General features: G+C 47.9%; 1 protein-coding gene across 2 annotated transcripts in view; it reads right to left on the bottom strand.

Moving 5' to 3' along the window:
- Positions 1-781: 781 nt before the first annotated feature.
- RAMP3 (receptor activity modifying protein 3) overlaps positions 782-11,767 on the bottom strand; it is a 44,644-nt gene continuing 33,658 nt past the window's right edge. For both annotated transcript variants that reach the window (XM_068152588.1, XM_068152587.1), the window contains one exon: positions 782-2,158. In XM_068152588.1, coding sequence (XP_068008689.1) covers positions 1,903-2,158 — 256 coding nt within the window. In that variant the 3' untranslated portion in view covers positions 782-1,902. The remainder of the gene's footprint in view (positions 2,159-11,767) is intronic.

Raw genomic sequence — 11,767 nt, 5'->3', positions numbered from 1 at the left:
GCTTGGTGCCATGGTTTAGTTGATTAGATGGTGTTGGGTGATAGGTTGGACTTGATGATCTCAAAGGTCTTTTCCAACCTGGTTAATTCTATTCTATTCTATTCTATTCTATTCTATTCTATTCTATTCTATTCTATTCTATTCTATTCTATCTTGTCATTTCCAGGTAAGGTCCCACTCTACTCTTGTCTAGTCAGACCTCATCTGGAAGTCTGTGTCCAGTTCTGTGCCCCCAACACAACAAGGACATGGACCTGCTGGAGTGGGTCCAGAGGAGGCCACAAAATAATCAGAAGGTTGGGGCACCTCTGCTATGGGGAGAGGCTGCTCAGCCTGGAGAAGAGAAGGCTTTGGGTAGACCTTAGAGCAGCCTTCCAGTATCTGCAGAAGGCTAGAGGAGAGCTGGGGAGGGGCTTTTTACAAGGGCTTGTAGTGATAGGATGAGAAGGAATGGATTGAAGCTGCAAGAGAAGAGATTTAGACTGGATATTAGGAAGAAATTCTTTACAATGAGGGCGGTGAGACACTGGAACAGGTTGTCCAGGGAGGCCAGGGGTGTCCCCTCCCTGGAAATGTTCAAGGCCGGGTTGGATGAGGCCTTGAGCAACCTGGAACACTGGGAGGTGTCCCTGGCCACTGCAGGGGGCTTAGAACTAGATGATCTTGAAGGTCCCTCCCAGGCCAAACCATTCTATGAATCTATGACTATTCATTAGCATTCAATTGAAGAACATTTTGTGAAGTGACAAAAAAAGAAGTTTTACGACACAAACACAGAAGCTGGTTTATTTGGGGCATACAATCTTTATTTAAACAGTCACTTAGGAATAACTTTATAGAATAAGATTTCTCAGTCGATTGTTTTCTCTTTCCTCCTATATCTGCTCCAGGCTCTGATGTTCAGACTTTAGCTCCCACACTCTTCATGGGATGAAGAATTATTTATGTACACAATTACATCCCAAAAGGGGCCTCAGTCAAGATGAGGCCTGTGTATTTCTTTGGGGGATATCACTTGCACAAGCTGAAGTGGGAGAGGGGAGCACAAAGTGAACACAAGTTGTCAAAAAGGATAATTACAAAAGCGGAAAAATCGTTTGGTGTGTGAAAGTTGCTTCACTACTCCTCCACAGATTTATAATCCATTTCCCCTCATGCTTTCCAGCTCTGTGAAATGAGACCTGTGGATCTCCCCAGGGTTTGTTGGTAAGCCATACAGCCCCAAGCAGCCATGCTTAAAGGCATTTTAGAAAGGATGGTACGAAGCAGCATTGTAATTCCTGTGCAGGCAGTCACTGGGCATAAGGCATTGTTCCTTTGCCAGGACAACACTTTCAGCTCTGGATAAGGATGCTTTGGGCTCACTTCCAGGAAAAGCTGCCATTTCACTAGATCCATATTCAGTTCCTTTGCCAGGGATCTTCTATCCAAGTCACAGAGATCACAGGTGAAAATCTCAAGTGCCCTGCACAAAAACTCCAGAGATGCCACCTGCCCTGCAGGCAGCGTGACACTATGTGTGCACACACTTCATATGGTTTTGCAAAACCTAGTTTGACAACCAGCATTACCCACGGGAAAGTCACTTTACCTCTTCCGTAGCTAAGAGGTCCATTCCCCTGGGAATTCTCCTGTTTCTGGGAGCTGCTTCTGAATTCCATGATGATGAGGTGCAGTGGAATTAGAGAGCTTTGCACCGGCAGCACCGATGGCCAAGCTCAGGAGCAGTGACCTTCAGCAGCAGGCAGCTCTTTGCTCACAGGAGTGTTGTCTCTGTCTCAGTATCTCACAGGTCCACATTAGCAGATCTGAAGTCTTTATGCCAAGTTTCTCTCTTTGTCCTATTTCCTTAGTGCTCTTGGAAGGAGGAAATGGAGAAGAAAATCAACCTTGAGGAGCAGCTCACACCAGGATATCGCTTCTCTTGCTGCACCACACTACCAGTGTTATCATGGCACATGTCAACATGACTGGGATTATGATGAGAGTTATGAGAATTTCATCAGGTGGATCTTCCCAGTGAACCTTGTCTGAAGTACAGTTTGAAAAGAATTGTTTATGAATTCCAGTGATAAAGCCCTCAGCCAGGGGGTTTGGCCAAAAGCAGCTGGCGCTGTTGGCTTCACGTTCTGTGCACTGGGTAAAGTTGTCATAATACCTAGGAGGAGAAGAAAAGCAAGAGAAGTTTAAACAGGACACATATGCACATTACACCTGGGGAAAGCTACAGAGGGTGCCATGTGGAATCTGTAAGAGTGGGTTTGTCATATAGATACTCTACTGAAGGACCTTTAATGGAAGCTGTGGGTCCCAAACAGTATACAATGAGCCAGGAGAACTCATTCACAGTGCGGGAACTAATGCCTGAACATACAAACAGGGAGATTTCATGTGAAATTCTGAGATCCCAGATGGACAGACAGTGGTCAAAACTCTGTCCTTTGGGTGCTGTTACTACAGCCAGGACCCCCTAACACTGCTTAACTAGAATTAGAACCTCCTCACTAGAGACATCTCTAGGGACTTTTTACAAGGCCTGGTGGTGATAGGATGAGGGGCAATGGATTTAAGCTGGAAGATAGGAGATGTAGACTGGAGATTAGGAAGAAATTCTTTACTATGAGGAGTGGTGAGACAGGTTGCCCAGGGAGGTCATGGATGCCCCCTCCCTGGAGGTGTTAAAGGCCAAACTGAACAGGGCCTTGAGCAACCTGGTGTAGTGGAAGGTGTCCCTGCCCATGGCAGGGCATTTGAACAAGCTGATCTTTAAGGTCCCTTCTAACCCAAATCATTCTGTGGTTCTATGATCTTTAAAAAACAAATGTGCCCAAGAACAGGACATATTGAGCAATATGTGGGCAATTTGTGCATCCTCTGCCATTGGATATGAAGTTGTGGTGAAAATGATGAGTTGAGGCTAGACTGAGCCACAACACACATCACTGCGCAAACATTTCCAGTTCTGTTGTACTCTCCAACAGTAAGAAGATAATGGGAGACTAAACATACAGAAAGTTAGTCTGTGACAACCTTTATCTTCTTGCCAATTCTAGCAAATGTCCGGCAGGGGAAAAAAATTAAACATTTCTAATTGCACGTTGGCAAGGCTCCCAAAAGATCAGCAGCTCCTGGTAATGCCTGACACGTAATTGCCACACAGTGTTTGATGAAATTTACAAGAACTCACCATCCCTCGTGGGGGGGGAAGGAAACAATAAGCCTGGGCAAGGAATCCAATGGGTTTTGTGGTGTTATCACAAGTCAAAGAAACTCAGGAAGCAAGTGGAGTATGGGGGAGGAGACTGGAAATGGAGAAGACGCAGAGTGTCTGGTCAGGACATGAACAGGGCAAGAAATGAGGAAGCTGAACGATTGTCTGCTGTGATTTTAAATATTCCTTTCAGTCCTGCATGACTCCATAAGCTCACTTCAAAGGGAAATTAAAAATAGAAAGGAAAGAGCAAGAAGCCAGATGACACCTCAAGGGACAGCATCCTGCACCATTATCTGGAGGCCCTGCCCTGCCTTTCAGTAAGCAGACCTAGGATAACTCCTGCTGAATGACTCAGTTCTGACATCAAGCACTACAGGGCCCTAACACAGGGAGGTCATGGGGGAGGGACATTCAGGGCTTGGGTCAAGGCTGAAGTCCACTGTCTATTGCCTGTCTCTCAGGGCAAACATCTGCCTGCCCATGCTACAAGCACAGAGGGTGAGAATACAGGCTGCAGAGCAGCTGTGTTCTCAGGGCTGTTCATGAAAGAAGAAAAAAGTCCCACAGAAAGGTCCCTCTGAAGCCCCCTCACAGTTCTCATGCTCAGGGAGTTTAAGCTGATGCCACTTTACTCATAAGCAAATGCACTGGACAATCTGAAAAATCCATACCAGGGTGCTCTGGTGCACACTTGAGGTTTAACAAAACCAAGTACTGAGTCCTGCACTTGGATCACACCCACCCCATGAATGCTACAGGCTTGGGGCAGAGTGGCTGGAAACAGCCCAGCGGAGAAAGACCTGAGGGTGCTGACTGACAGCCAGCTGAATGTGAGCCAGCAGCGTGTCCAGATGGCCAAGACCACCAGCACCCTGGCTGGGACCAGCAATAGTGTGGCCAGCAAGACCAAGGCAGTGATTGTTTCCTGAATTCAGCACTGCTGAGGCTGCACCTTGAGCACAGGGTTCAGATTTGGGGCCTTCACTCCAAAAAGGACATTGAGGTGCTGAAGCATGTCCAGAGAAGGGCAACGTAGCTGGTGAAGGGTCTGACAATTGATTGATTGATGGGGCAGGAGCTCAAGTGGTGTTCTGCTCAATTCCTTCAGTGTCAGGGGTGTACACTGAGAGGAATGGGAGAACCCACACCATCAACAATTGGCTCAGGGGATGGTGCCAGCGGCAGAACTTTGGGTTCTATGACCACGGGGCAACTTTCACTGCACCTGACCTGCTGGGTCCTGATGGGGTGCATCTATCTAGAAGGGGTAAAAGAGTCCTGGCACTGGAGTTGGCAGGGCTCATTAGGAGGGCTTTAAACTAGGTCTGAAGGGGGTGGGTGAGGCAATCGGTCCCTCTGCAGAGGTAAGAGTAGGGCGCAAGGTAGGGTCAGTTGAGAAGTCAGGAACCCAGCTGCGATGCGTGTACACCAATGCACGCAGCCTGGGCAACAAGCAAGAGGAGTTGGAGGTCCTAATCCATCAGGGCGACTATGATGTAGTCGCCATCTCAGAAACTTGGTGGGACAGCACCCACGATTGGAGTGCTACCCTGGGGGGCTACAGGCTCTTTAGGAGAGACAGGCGAGGGAGAAGAGGAGGAGGGGTGGCTCTGTATATTAGAGAGTCAATCTCTGCCACACAACTTGTGGTGGAAGATGAGGTAATTGAGAGCCTGTGGGTCAAAATCAGAGGACAACCTAACAAGTCTGACATCCTGATTGGAATCTGTTACAGACCACCCAACCAGGATGAGGCGGCTGATGAGTTGTTCTACAAGCAACTGGAGGCTGTCTCAAGATCATCAGATCTTGTCCTTGTTGGTGACTTCAACCTCCCAGATATCTGCTGGGAACTTAATTCAGCAGGGAGGAGGCAGTCCAGAAGATTCCTGGAGCGAATGGAGGACTGCTTCCTGACACAGCTGTTAAGCGAGCCTACCAGGGGACAGGCTCTGCTTGACCTGCTGTTCTGCAATAGGGAAGGGCTGGTGGGAGATGTGATCGTGGGAGGCTGCCTAGGGTGCAGTGACCACGAGATAGTGAAGTTTTCAATATGCAGGGAGATTGGGAGGAGCACCAACAGAACCTCCACCTTGGACTTCCGAAGGGCGAACTTCAGCCTATTTAAAAAACTTGTCTGCAAAGTCCCCTGGGTACCAGCCCTCATGAACCAAGGGGTTCAGGAGGGTTGGACCTACTTCAAACAGGAGCTCTTGAAGGCACAGGAATTGGCGGTTCCCACGTGCCGGAAGGCAAGCCGGCGGGGAAGGCGACCGGCCTGGATGAGCAAGCAGCTCCTGGAGGATTTAAGGGGGAAGAGGAGGCTGTATCACCTTTGGAAGGAGGGGAAGGCTTCTCGAGGTATGTTCAAGGAAGCTGTTAGATTATGTAGGAATAAAATTAGGGAGGCAAAGGCCCAGCTGGAACTGAAGCTGGCCACCACAGTCAAAGATAATAAAAAGCATTTTTATAAATATATTAACAATAAGAAGAGGGGCAGGAAGAACCTGAACTCCCTAGTGGACCTGGAGGGGAACACAGTTACTGAGGATGAGGATAAAGCTGAGGTCCTGAACACCTTCTTTGCCTCAATTTTTAACAGCAAGGCAGGAGTTCAGGACGAGTGGTCTCCGGAGCTGGGCGTTGGGGTCGGGGAGCAGAGTAATACCCTGGAAATCCATGAGGAGTTAGTTCGGGACCTGCTGAGCCACTTGGATATCCACAAGTCCGTGGGACCAGATGGGATCCATCCTAGGGTGCTGAGAGAGCTGGCGGATGTGCTAGCTAGGCCACTCTCCATCATTTTCCTCCAGTCCTGGCTCACCAGTGAGGTCCCAGATGACTGGAAACTGGCCAATGTGGTCCCCATCCACAAGAAGGGTCGGATGGAGGAACCTGGAAACTACAGGCCGGTCAGCCTGACCTCAGTGCCAGGGAAAGTGATGGAGCAGATTATCCTGCCAGCAATAACTGCGCACCTGAAGGATGGCCAAGGGCTCAGGTCCAGCCAACATGGATTCAGGAAGGGCAGATCCTGCCTCTCCAACCTGATCTCTTTCTATGATCAGGTGACCCGCCTGGTGGATGTGGGGAGGCCTGTGGATGTGGTCTACCTAGACTTCAGCAAGGCCTTTGACACCGTCCCCCACAGCAAACTGCTGACTAAGCTGTCAGCCCATGGATTGGACCACTACACTCTGTGCTGGGTTAGGAACTGGCTGGAGGGCCGGGCCCAGAGAGTGGTCGTGAACGGTGCCACATCCAGCTGGAGGCCAGTCACCAGTGGTGTCCCCCAGGGATCAGTGCTATGCCCTGTCCTCTTCAACATATTCGTTGATGATCTGGATGAAGGGGTAGAGTCAGTCATCAGCAAGTTTGCAGATGACACAAAGTTAGGGGCAGATGTTAGTCAGTTAGAGGGTAGAAAGGCTCTGCAGAGGGACCTCGACCGACTGGACAGATGGGCAGAGTCCAATGGGATGGCTTTCAACAAGTCCAAGTGCCGAGTGCTGCACTTTGGCCACGGCAATCCCATGCAGAGCTACAGGCTGGGGTCGGAGTGGCTGGAGAGCTCCCAAACAGAGAGGGACCTGGGTGTGCTGATCGACAGCCACCTGAATATGAGCCAGCAGTGTGCCCAGGTGGCCAGGAGGGCCAATAGCATCCTGGCCTGCATTAGGAATAGTGTGGCCAGCAGGAGCAGGGAGGTCATAGTGCCCCTGTACTCTGCTCTGGTTAGGCCGCACCTTGAGTACTGTGTCCAGTTCTGGGCTCCTCAGTTTAAGAAGGACATCGAAACACTTGAGCGTGTCCAGAGAAGGGCAACAAGGCTGGTGAGAGGCCTTGAACACAAGCCCTATGAGAAGAGGCTGACGGAGCTGGGATTGTTTAGCCTGGAGAAGAGGAGGCTCAGGGGTGACCTCATTGCCCTCTACAACTACCTGAAAGGTGGTTGTAGCCAGGAGGGGGTTGGCCTCTTCTCCCAGGCAACCAGCACCAGAACAAGGGGACACAGTCTCAAGCTGCGCCAAGGGAGGTTCAGACTCGAGGTGAGGAGGAAATTCTTCACCGAGCGAGTCATTCGGCATTGGAACCGGTTGCCCAGGGAGGTGGTTGAGTCATCGACCCTGGAGGCGTTCAAGGGGAGATTGGACGAGGCACTTGGTGCCATGGTCTAGTCATGGGGTCTGTGTTGATGGGTTGGACTCGATGATCCTCGAGGTCCTTTCCAACCTAAGTGATACTGTGATACTGTGATACTGTGAAGAACAGGTCTGGTGAGGAGCAGCTGAAAGACCTGGGGTTGTTTAGTGTGGAGAAAAGGAAGCTGGGGGGAGACCTCACTGCTCTCTACAACTCCCTGAAAGGAGGTTGGTGTGAGGTGGGGCTTGGTCTTTTCTCCCTAGCAGCAGGTGACAGAACAAGAGGAAACAGCCTGAAATTGTACTAGGGGAGGTTTAGGTTGGATAGTAGGAAAAAATTCTTTCTTGAAAGATTGGTGACATTGGAACAAGCTTCCCAGGGACATAGTGGAGTCACCATCCCTGGAGATGCTCAAGAAACACGTGGGCATGGCATGTGGGGACATGGCTCAACGGCCATGGTGATCATGGGTTGAGGGTCTGACTCAATGATCTTAGAGGCCTTTTCCAACCCAGCCAATTCTGCGATTCTATGACCTATGCACAATGCACATATACTTTAAGCAAAGCTTAAAACTGGAAAGGAAGGTCTTGTGACAACACCAGCAGCTGCAGGGAAATAACAGGAAATAAGCTAAAAATAAAACACAAATATGAGCTGGGTGTTATTTTTACAGTGTCATTCTTCCGTGTGACCCCGTAGCATCCATTCTTTATGTCCTTGGACTAAATTAGCAGCTGAAAATGTCTAGCTGAACGTGGCAGAGACAACCCCAGAGGACCTGGAGAATGATACATCTAAAGGCAAGCCTACAAGGTCTGACAGCGATTCAGAGCCGGCAGAGCCAGCAACCAGCTGCACACACAGCTCAGGGCTCTTTCTGGCACAGGCACCAGGCAGGGCTCCAGAGTGCCCCAGGCTCTGCTCCAACCCTGCTCCAGGACATGTTCTGGGGAGGAAGCTTGTCCCATCAACAGCTGCTCCAGCTCTTCACAGCCATCCCAATCTGCCCATCTGTTGATGGAGAATACCAAAACCAAGAAATCCAGGTCACCAGAGCAGACTTTATATAAAAGTACTGAATAATTTAATGACAGAAAATGTTTCTTTTCACTTCTTATCTTTCTTTTTATCTTTTTTTTTTTTCCCCTTTGCTGTAAACCCCTGTAAAAGTTCCCTGCTTTTCCACCAATTTTGTAGATGTCTTTCATAAATGGTCCCCATCCTCTTTAACATCTTTATTGATGATCTGGATGAGGGCATTGAGTCTATCATCAGTAAATTTGCTGATGACACCAAGCTGGGGACAGGAGTTGATCTGCTAGAGGGTAGAGAGGCTTTGCAGAGAGACCTCGACAGGCTGGACAGATGGGCAGAGTCCAACGGCATGAGATTGAACACATCCAAGTGCCGGGTTCTGCACATTGGCCACAACAACCCCATGCAGTGCTACAGGCTGGGGTCAGAGTGGCTGGAGAGCAGCCAGGCAGAGAGGGACCTGGGGGTGCTGGTTGATGGTAGGATGAACATGAGCCGGCAGTGTGCCCAGGTGGCCAGGAGGGCCAATGGCATCCTGGCCTGCATTAAGAACAGTGTGGCCAGCAGGAGCAGGGAGGTCATTCTGCCCCTGTACACTGCACTGGTTAGGCCACACCTCGAGTACTGTGTCCAGTTCTGGGCCCCTCAGTTTAGGAAGGATGTTGACTTGCTGGAACGAGTCCAGAGAAGGGCAATGAAGTTAGTGAGGGGCTTGGAACACAAGCCCTATGAGGAGAGACTGAGGGAGCTGGGGCTGCTTAGCCTGGAGAGGAGGAGACTCAGGGGTGACCTTATTGCTCTCTACAACTATCTGAAGGGGGGTTGTAAACAGGCAGAGGTTGGTCTCTTCTCCCAGGCAGCCAGCACCAGAACAAGAGGACACAGTCTCAGGCTGCGTCAGGGGAAGTTCAGGCTGGAGGTCAGGAGGAAGTTTTACACAGAGAGAGTGATTGCCCATTGGAATGGGCTGCCCGAGGAGGTGGTGGAGTTGCCGTCACTGGAGGTGTTCAGAAGGAGACTTGACAGGGTGCTTGGTTAGATGGGTTAGTTGATTAGGTGGTGTTGGGTGATAGGTTGGACGCGATGATCTTGAAGGTGTCTTCCAACCTGGTTTATTCTATTCTATTCTATTCTATTCTATTCTATTCTATTCTATTCTATTCTATTCTATTCTATTCTATTCTATTCTCTTATGAGGAGCTGCTGAGCTGCTGAGTTTCCAGCCTGGAGAAAAGAATGCCTAGGGGAGAGTTTCTGGCTCTCCACAACTCCCTGAAAGGAGATTGGAGCCAGGTCAGTGTTGGTCTTTTCTTCCAGGTAAGAAGTGAAGGGATGAGAGGAAATGGCCTCAAGCTGCACCACGGGAGGTTTAGGTTGGACATAAGGAAAAAAATCTTTCCCCCAGGAGTAGTCAGGCATTAGAACAGGCTGCTCAGGGAGGTGCTGGAGCCACCATCCCTGGAGGTGTTAAAAAAAATAATAAAGTAGATGTTGCATACAATGATCTTAGAGGTTTTTCCAACCTTAACAATTCTTTGACTGTGCAATGGTGTAAACAAAAGCATTTCCCACTGACTTTGCATTTGAGGTATATCACAGCTAGAAAAAGCTGCTTAAATGTTGCCAAAGGCCAGATTAAAAACAAAACAAAACAAAACAAAACAAAACAAAACAGGGAATTACATTGTGTTTGAAAGGCTGAATCACTAGAAGTAAAAATAAAAGATGTTATCTTAACAGCTTGAATTCCTTTCAATTTTAATGCTCTCTCTCATCAAAAAAAAAAAAAATAGAAAGAGGAGAGGAGAGGTTCGGAGAGGAGAGGTTCAGAGAGGAGAGGGGAAAAAAGGAAAAGGGAGAGGGGAAAAAAGGAAAAGGAAAAGGAAAAGGAAAAGGAAAAGGAAAAGGAAAAGGAAAAGGAAAAGGAAAAGGAAAAGGAAAAGGAAAAGGAAAAGGAAAAGGAAAAGGAAAAGGAAAAGGAAAAGGAAAAGGAAAAGGAAAAGGAAAAGGAAAAGGAAAAGGAAAAGGAAAAGGAAAAGGAAAAGGAAAAAAGGAAAGGAGACGAATACCTGCACTGTAAATGTTCATTCACACAATTGTGAACATGTAGGTAAGAAAAAGGTCTCAAGCATGTCTGCTAGAAAAGCTCAATTCACTGAAATATTTACCTAATTTAGTAATTTGGAGTATCTGAACTGCAACACATAGTTCACCTTAAAGTGTTCTCTTTGTGGTGGTGCGTAACAGATGCCTAAGATGGGAGCAACTGCATCCTCATACCTATAGCATGGACACTTCCATCAGTTCATCTGAAAGTTGTTGGGGTTTTATAAGAGGAGGACAGGGGTTAATAAATGTTTGATTCTGACCACATTCCATAGAATTTTGGAATAGTTTTGGCTGGAAAAGCCCTCTAAGGTCATCTAGCCCAATCATCAGCTCAACACCACCATGGCCACTAAAACACAGCCCTACGTGCCATGTCCACATGTTTCTTTAACACCTGCAGGGATGGTGACTCCACCACCTCACTGGGCAGCCTGTTCCAATGCCTGACCACTCTCGCAGGAAAGAAATTTTCCCAATGTCCAACCTCAACCTCCCCTGGTGTAGCTTCAGGCCATTTCCTCTCATTCTATCACCTGATACTTGATCTGCTGTTGTGTATCTTTCAGCCAGAATAACACACTACAAAACATAAGGAAAGAAATGAATGTAAGGATGAGAAAAGGCCAAAACAAAAACCTTGTTGGTTTAATGACAACGTTCTGAAGTACAGTTTACTCTCTTGTCAGTAAATAAGGGGCACTGTGACAGATTCACTCACTTGGGTTGAAAATAATAAACACAGTTTAGTGTCCTTGACAATAACTACAGATCTCCACCTGTGGTTTCACATCAGCAGCTGTCTGGAAAATAGAAAACCCTAAAATGTGCAATTCTTACTCAATTGTTAACTTCCTAAAGATACAGCAAGAAAATGTAAATAGAAAGAGCAACTGTAGAGGCATGCAGTAGTTTACTTACCTAATACCTATCTCCAATGAGCAAGAGAGCTACTGTATCAAGCAAATTTGGAAGAAGAGGGAAATGCAGCCTGACATGTGGTGTTAAGTAATAAAGATCAAAAATGGAGTAGAACTGCAATTTTACCAAGCCAGAAGCTTCTACAAACAAGTGAGCTCTGCCCTCCATTGCTCCTGAACTACATTTTAATGACTTCTTAGTTGTAAACTCAACCCATTTGGGGGTGACCAGCATTTCAGAGGACAAGTCTTCTCTGAAGCCATCACTACTTCATGTCTATAGGAGCAAATAACTCACCCAAATTAGCCAAAAATCACAGAATTGTTTTAGACCTGGAAGATCATT

This window comes from Melanerpes formicivorus, unplaced genomic scaffold, assembly GCF_026170545.1.
Source record: "Melanerpes formicivorus ecotype bairdi unplaced genomic scaffold, bMelFor1.0.p_v2 SCAF_24, whole genome shotgun sequence".
Taxonomy (NCBI): Eukaryota; Metazoa; Chordata; class Aves; order Piciformes; family Picidae; genus Melanerpes; species Melanerpes formicivorus.
Note: the sequence above shows the minus strand (reverse complement) of the source record. Positions and strands in the feature narration are given on the sequence as shown.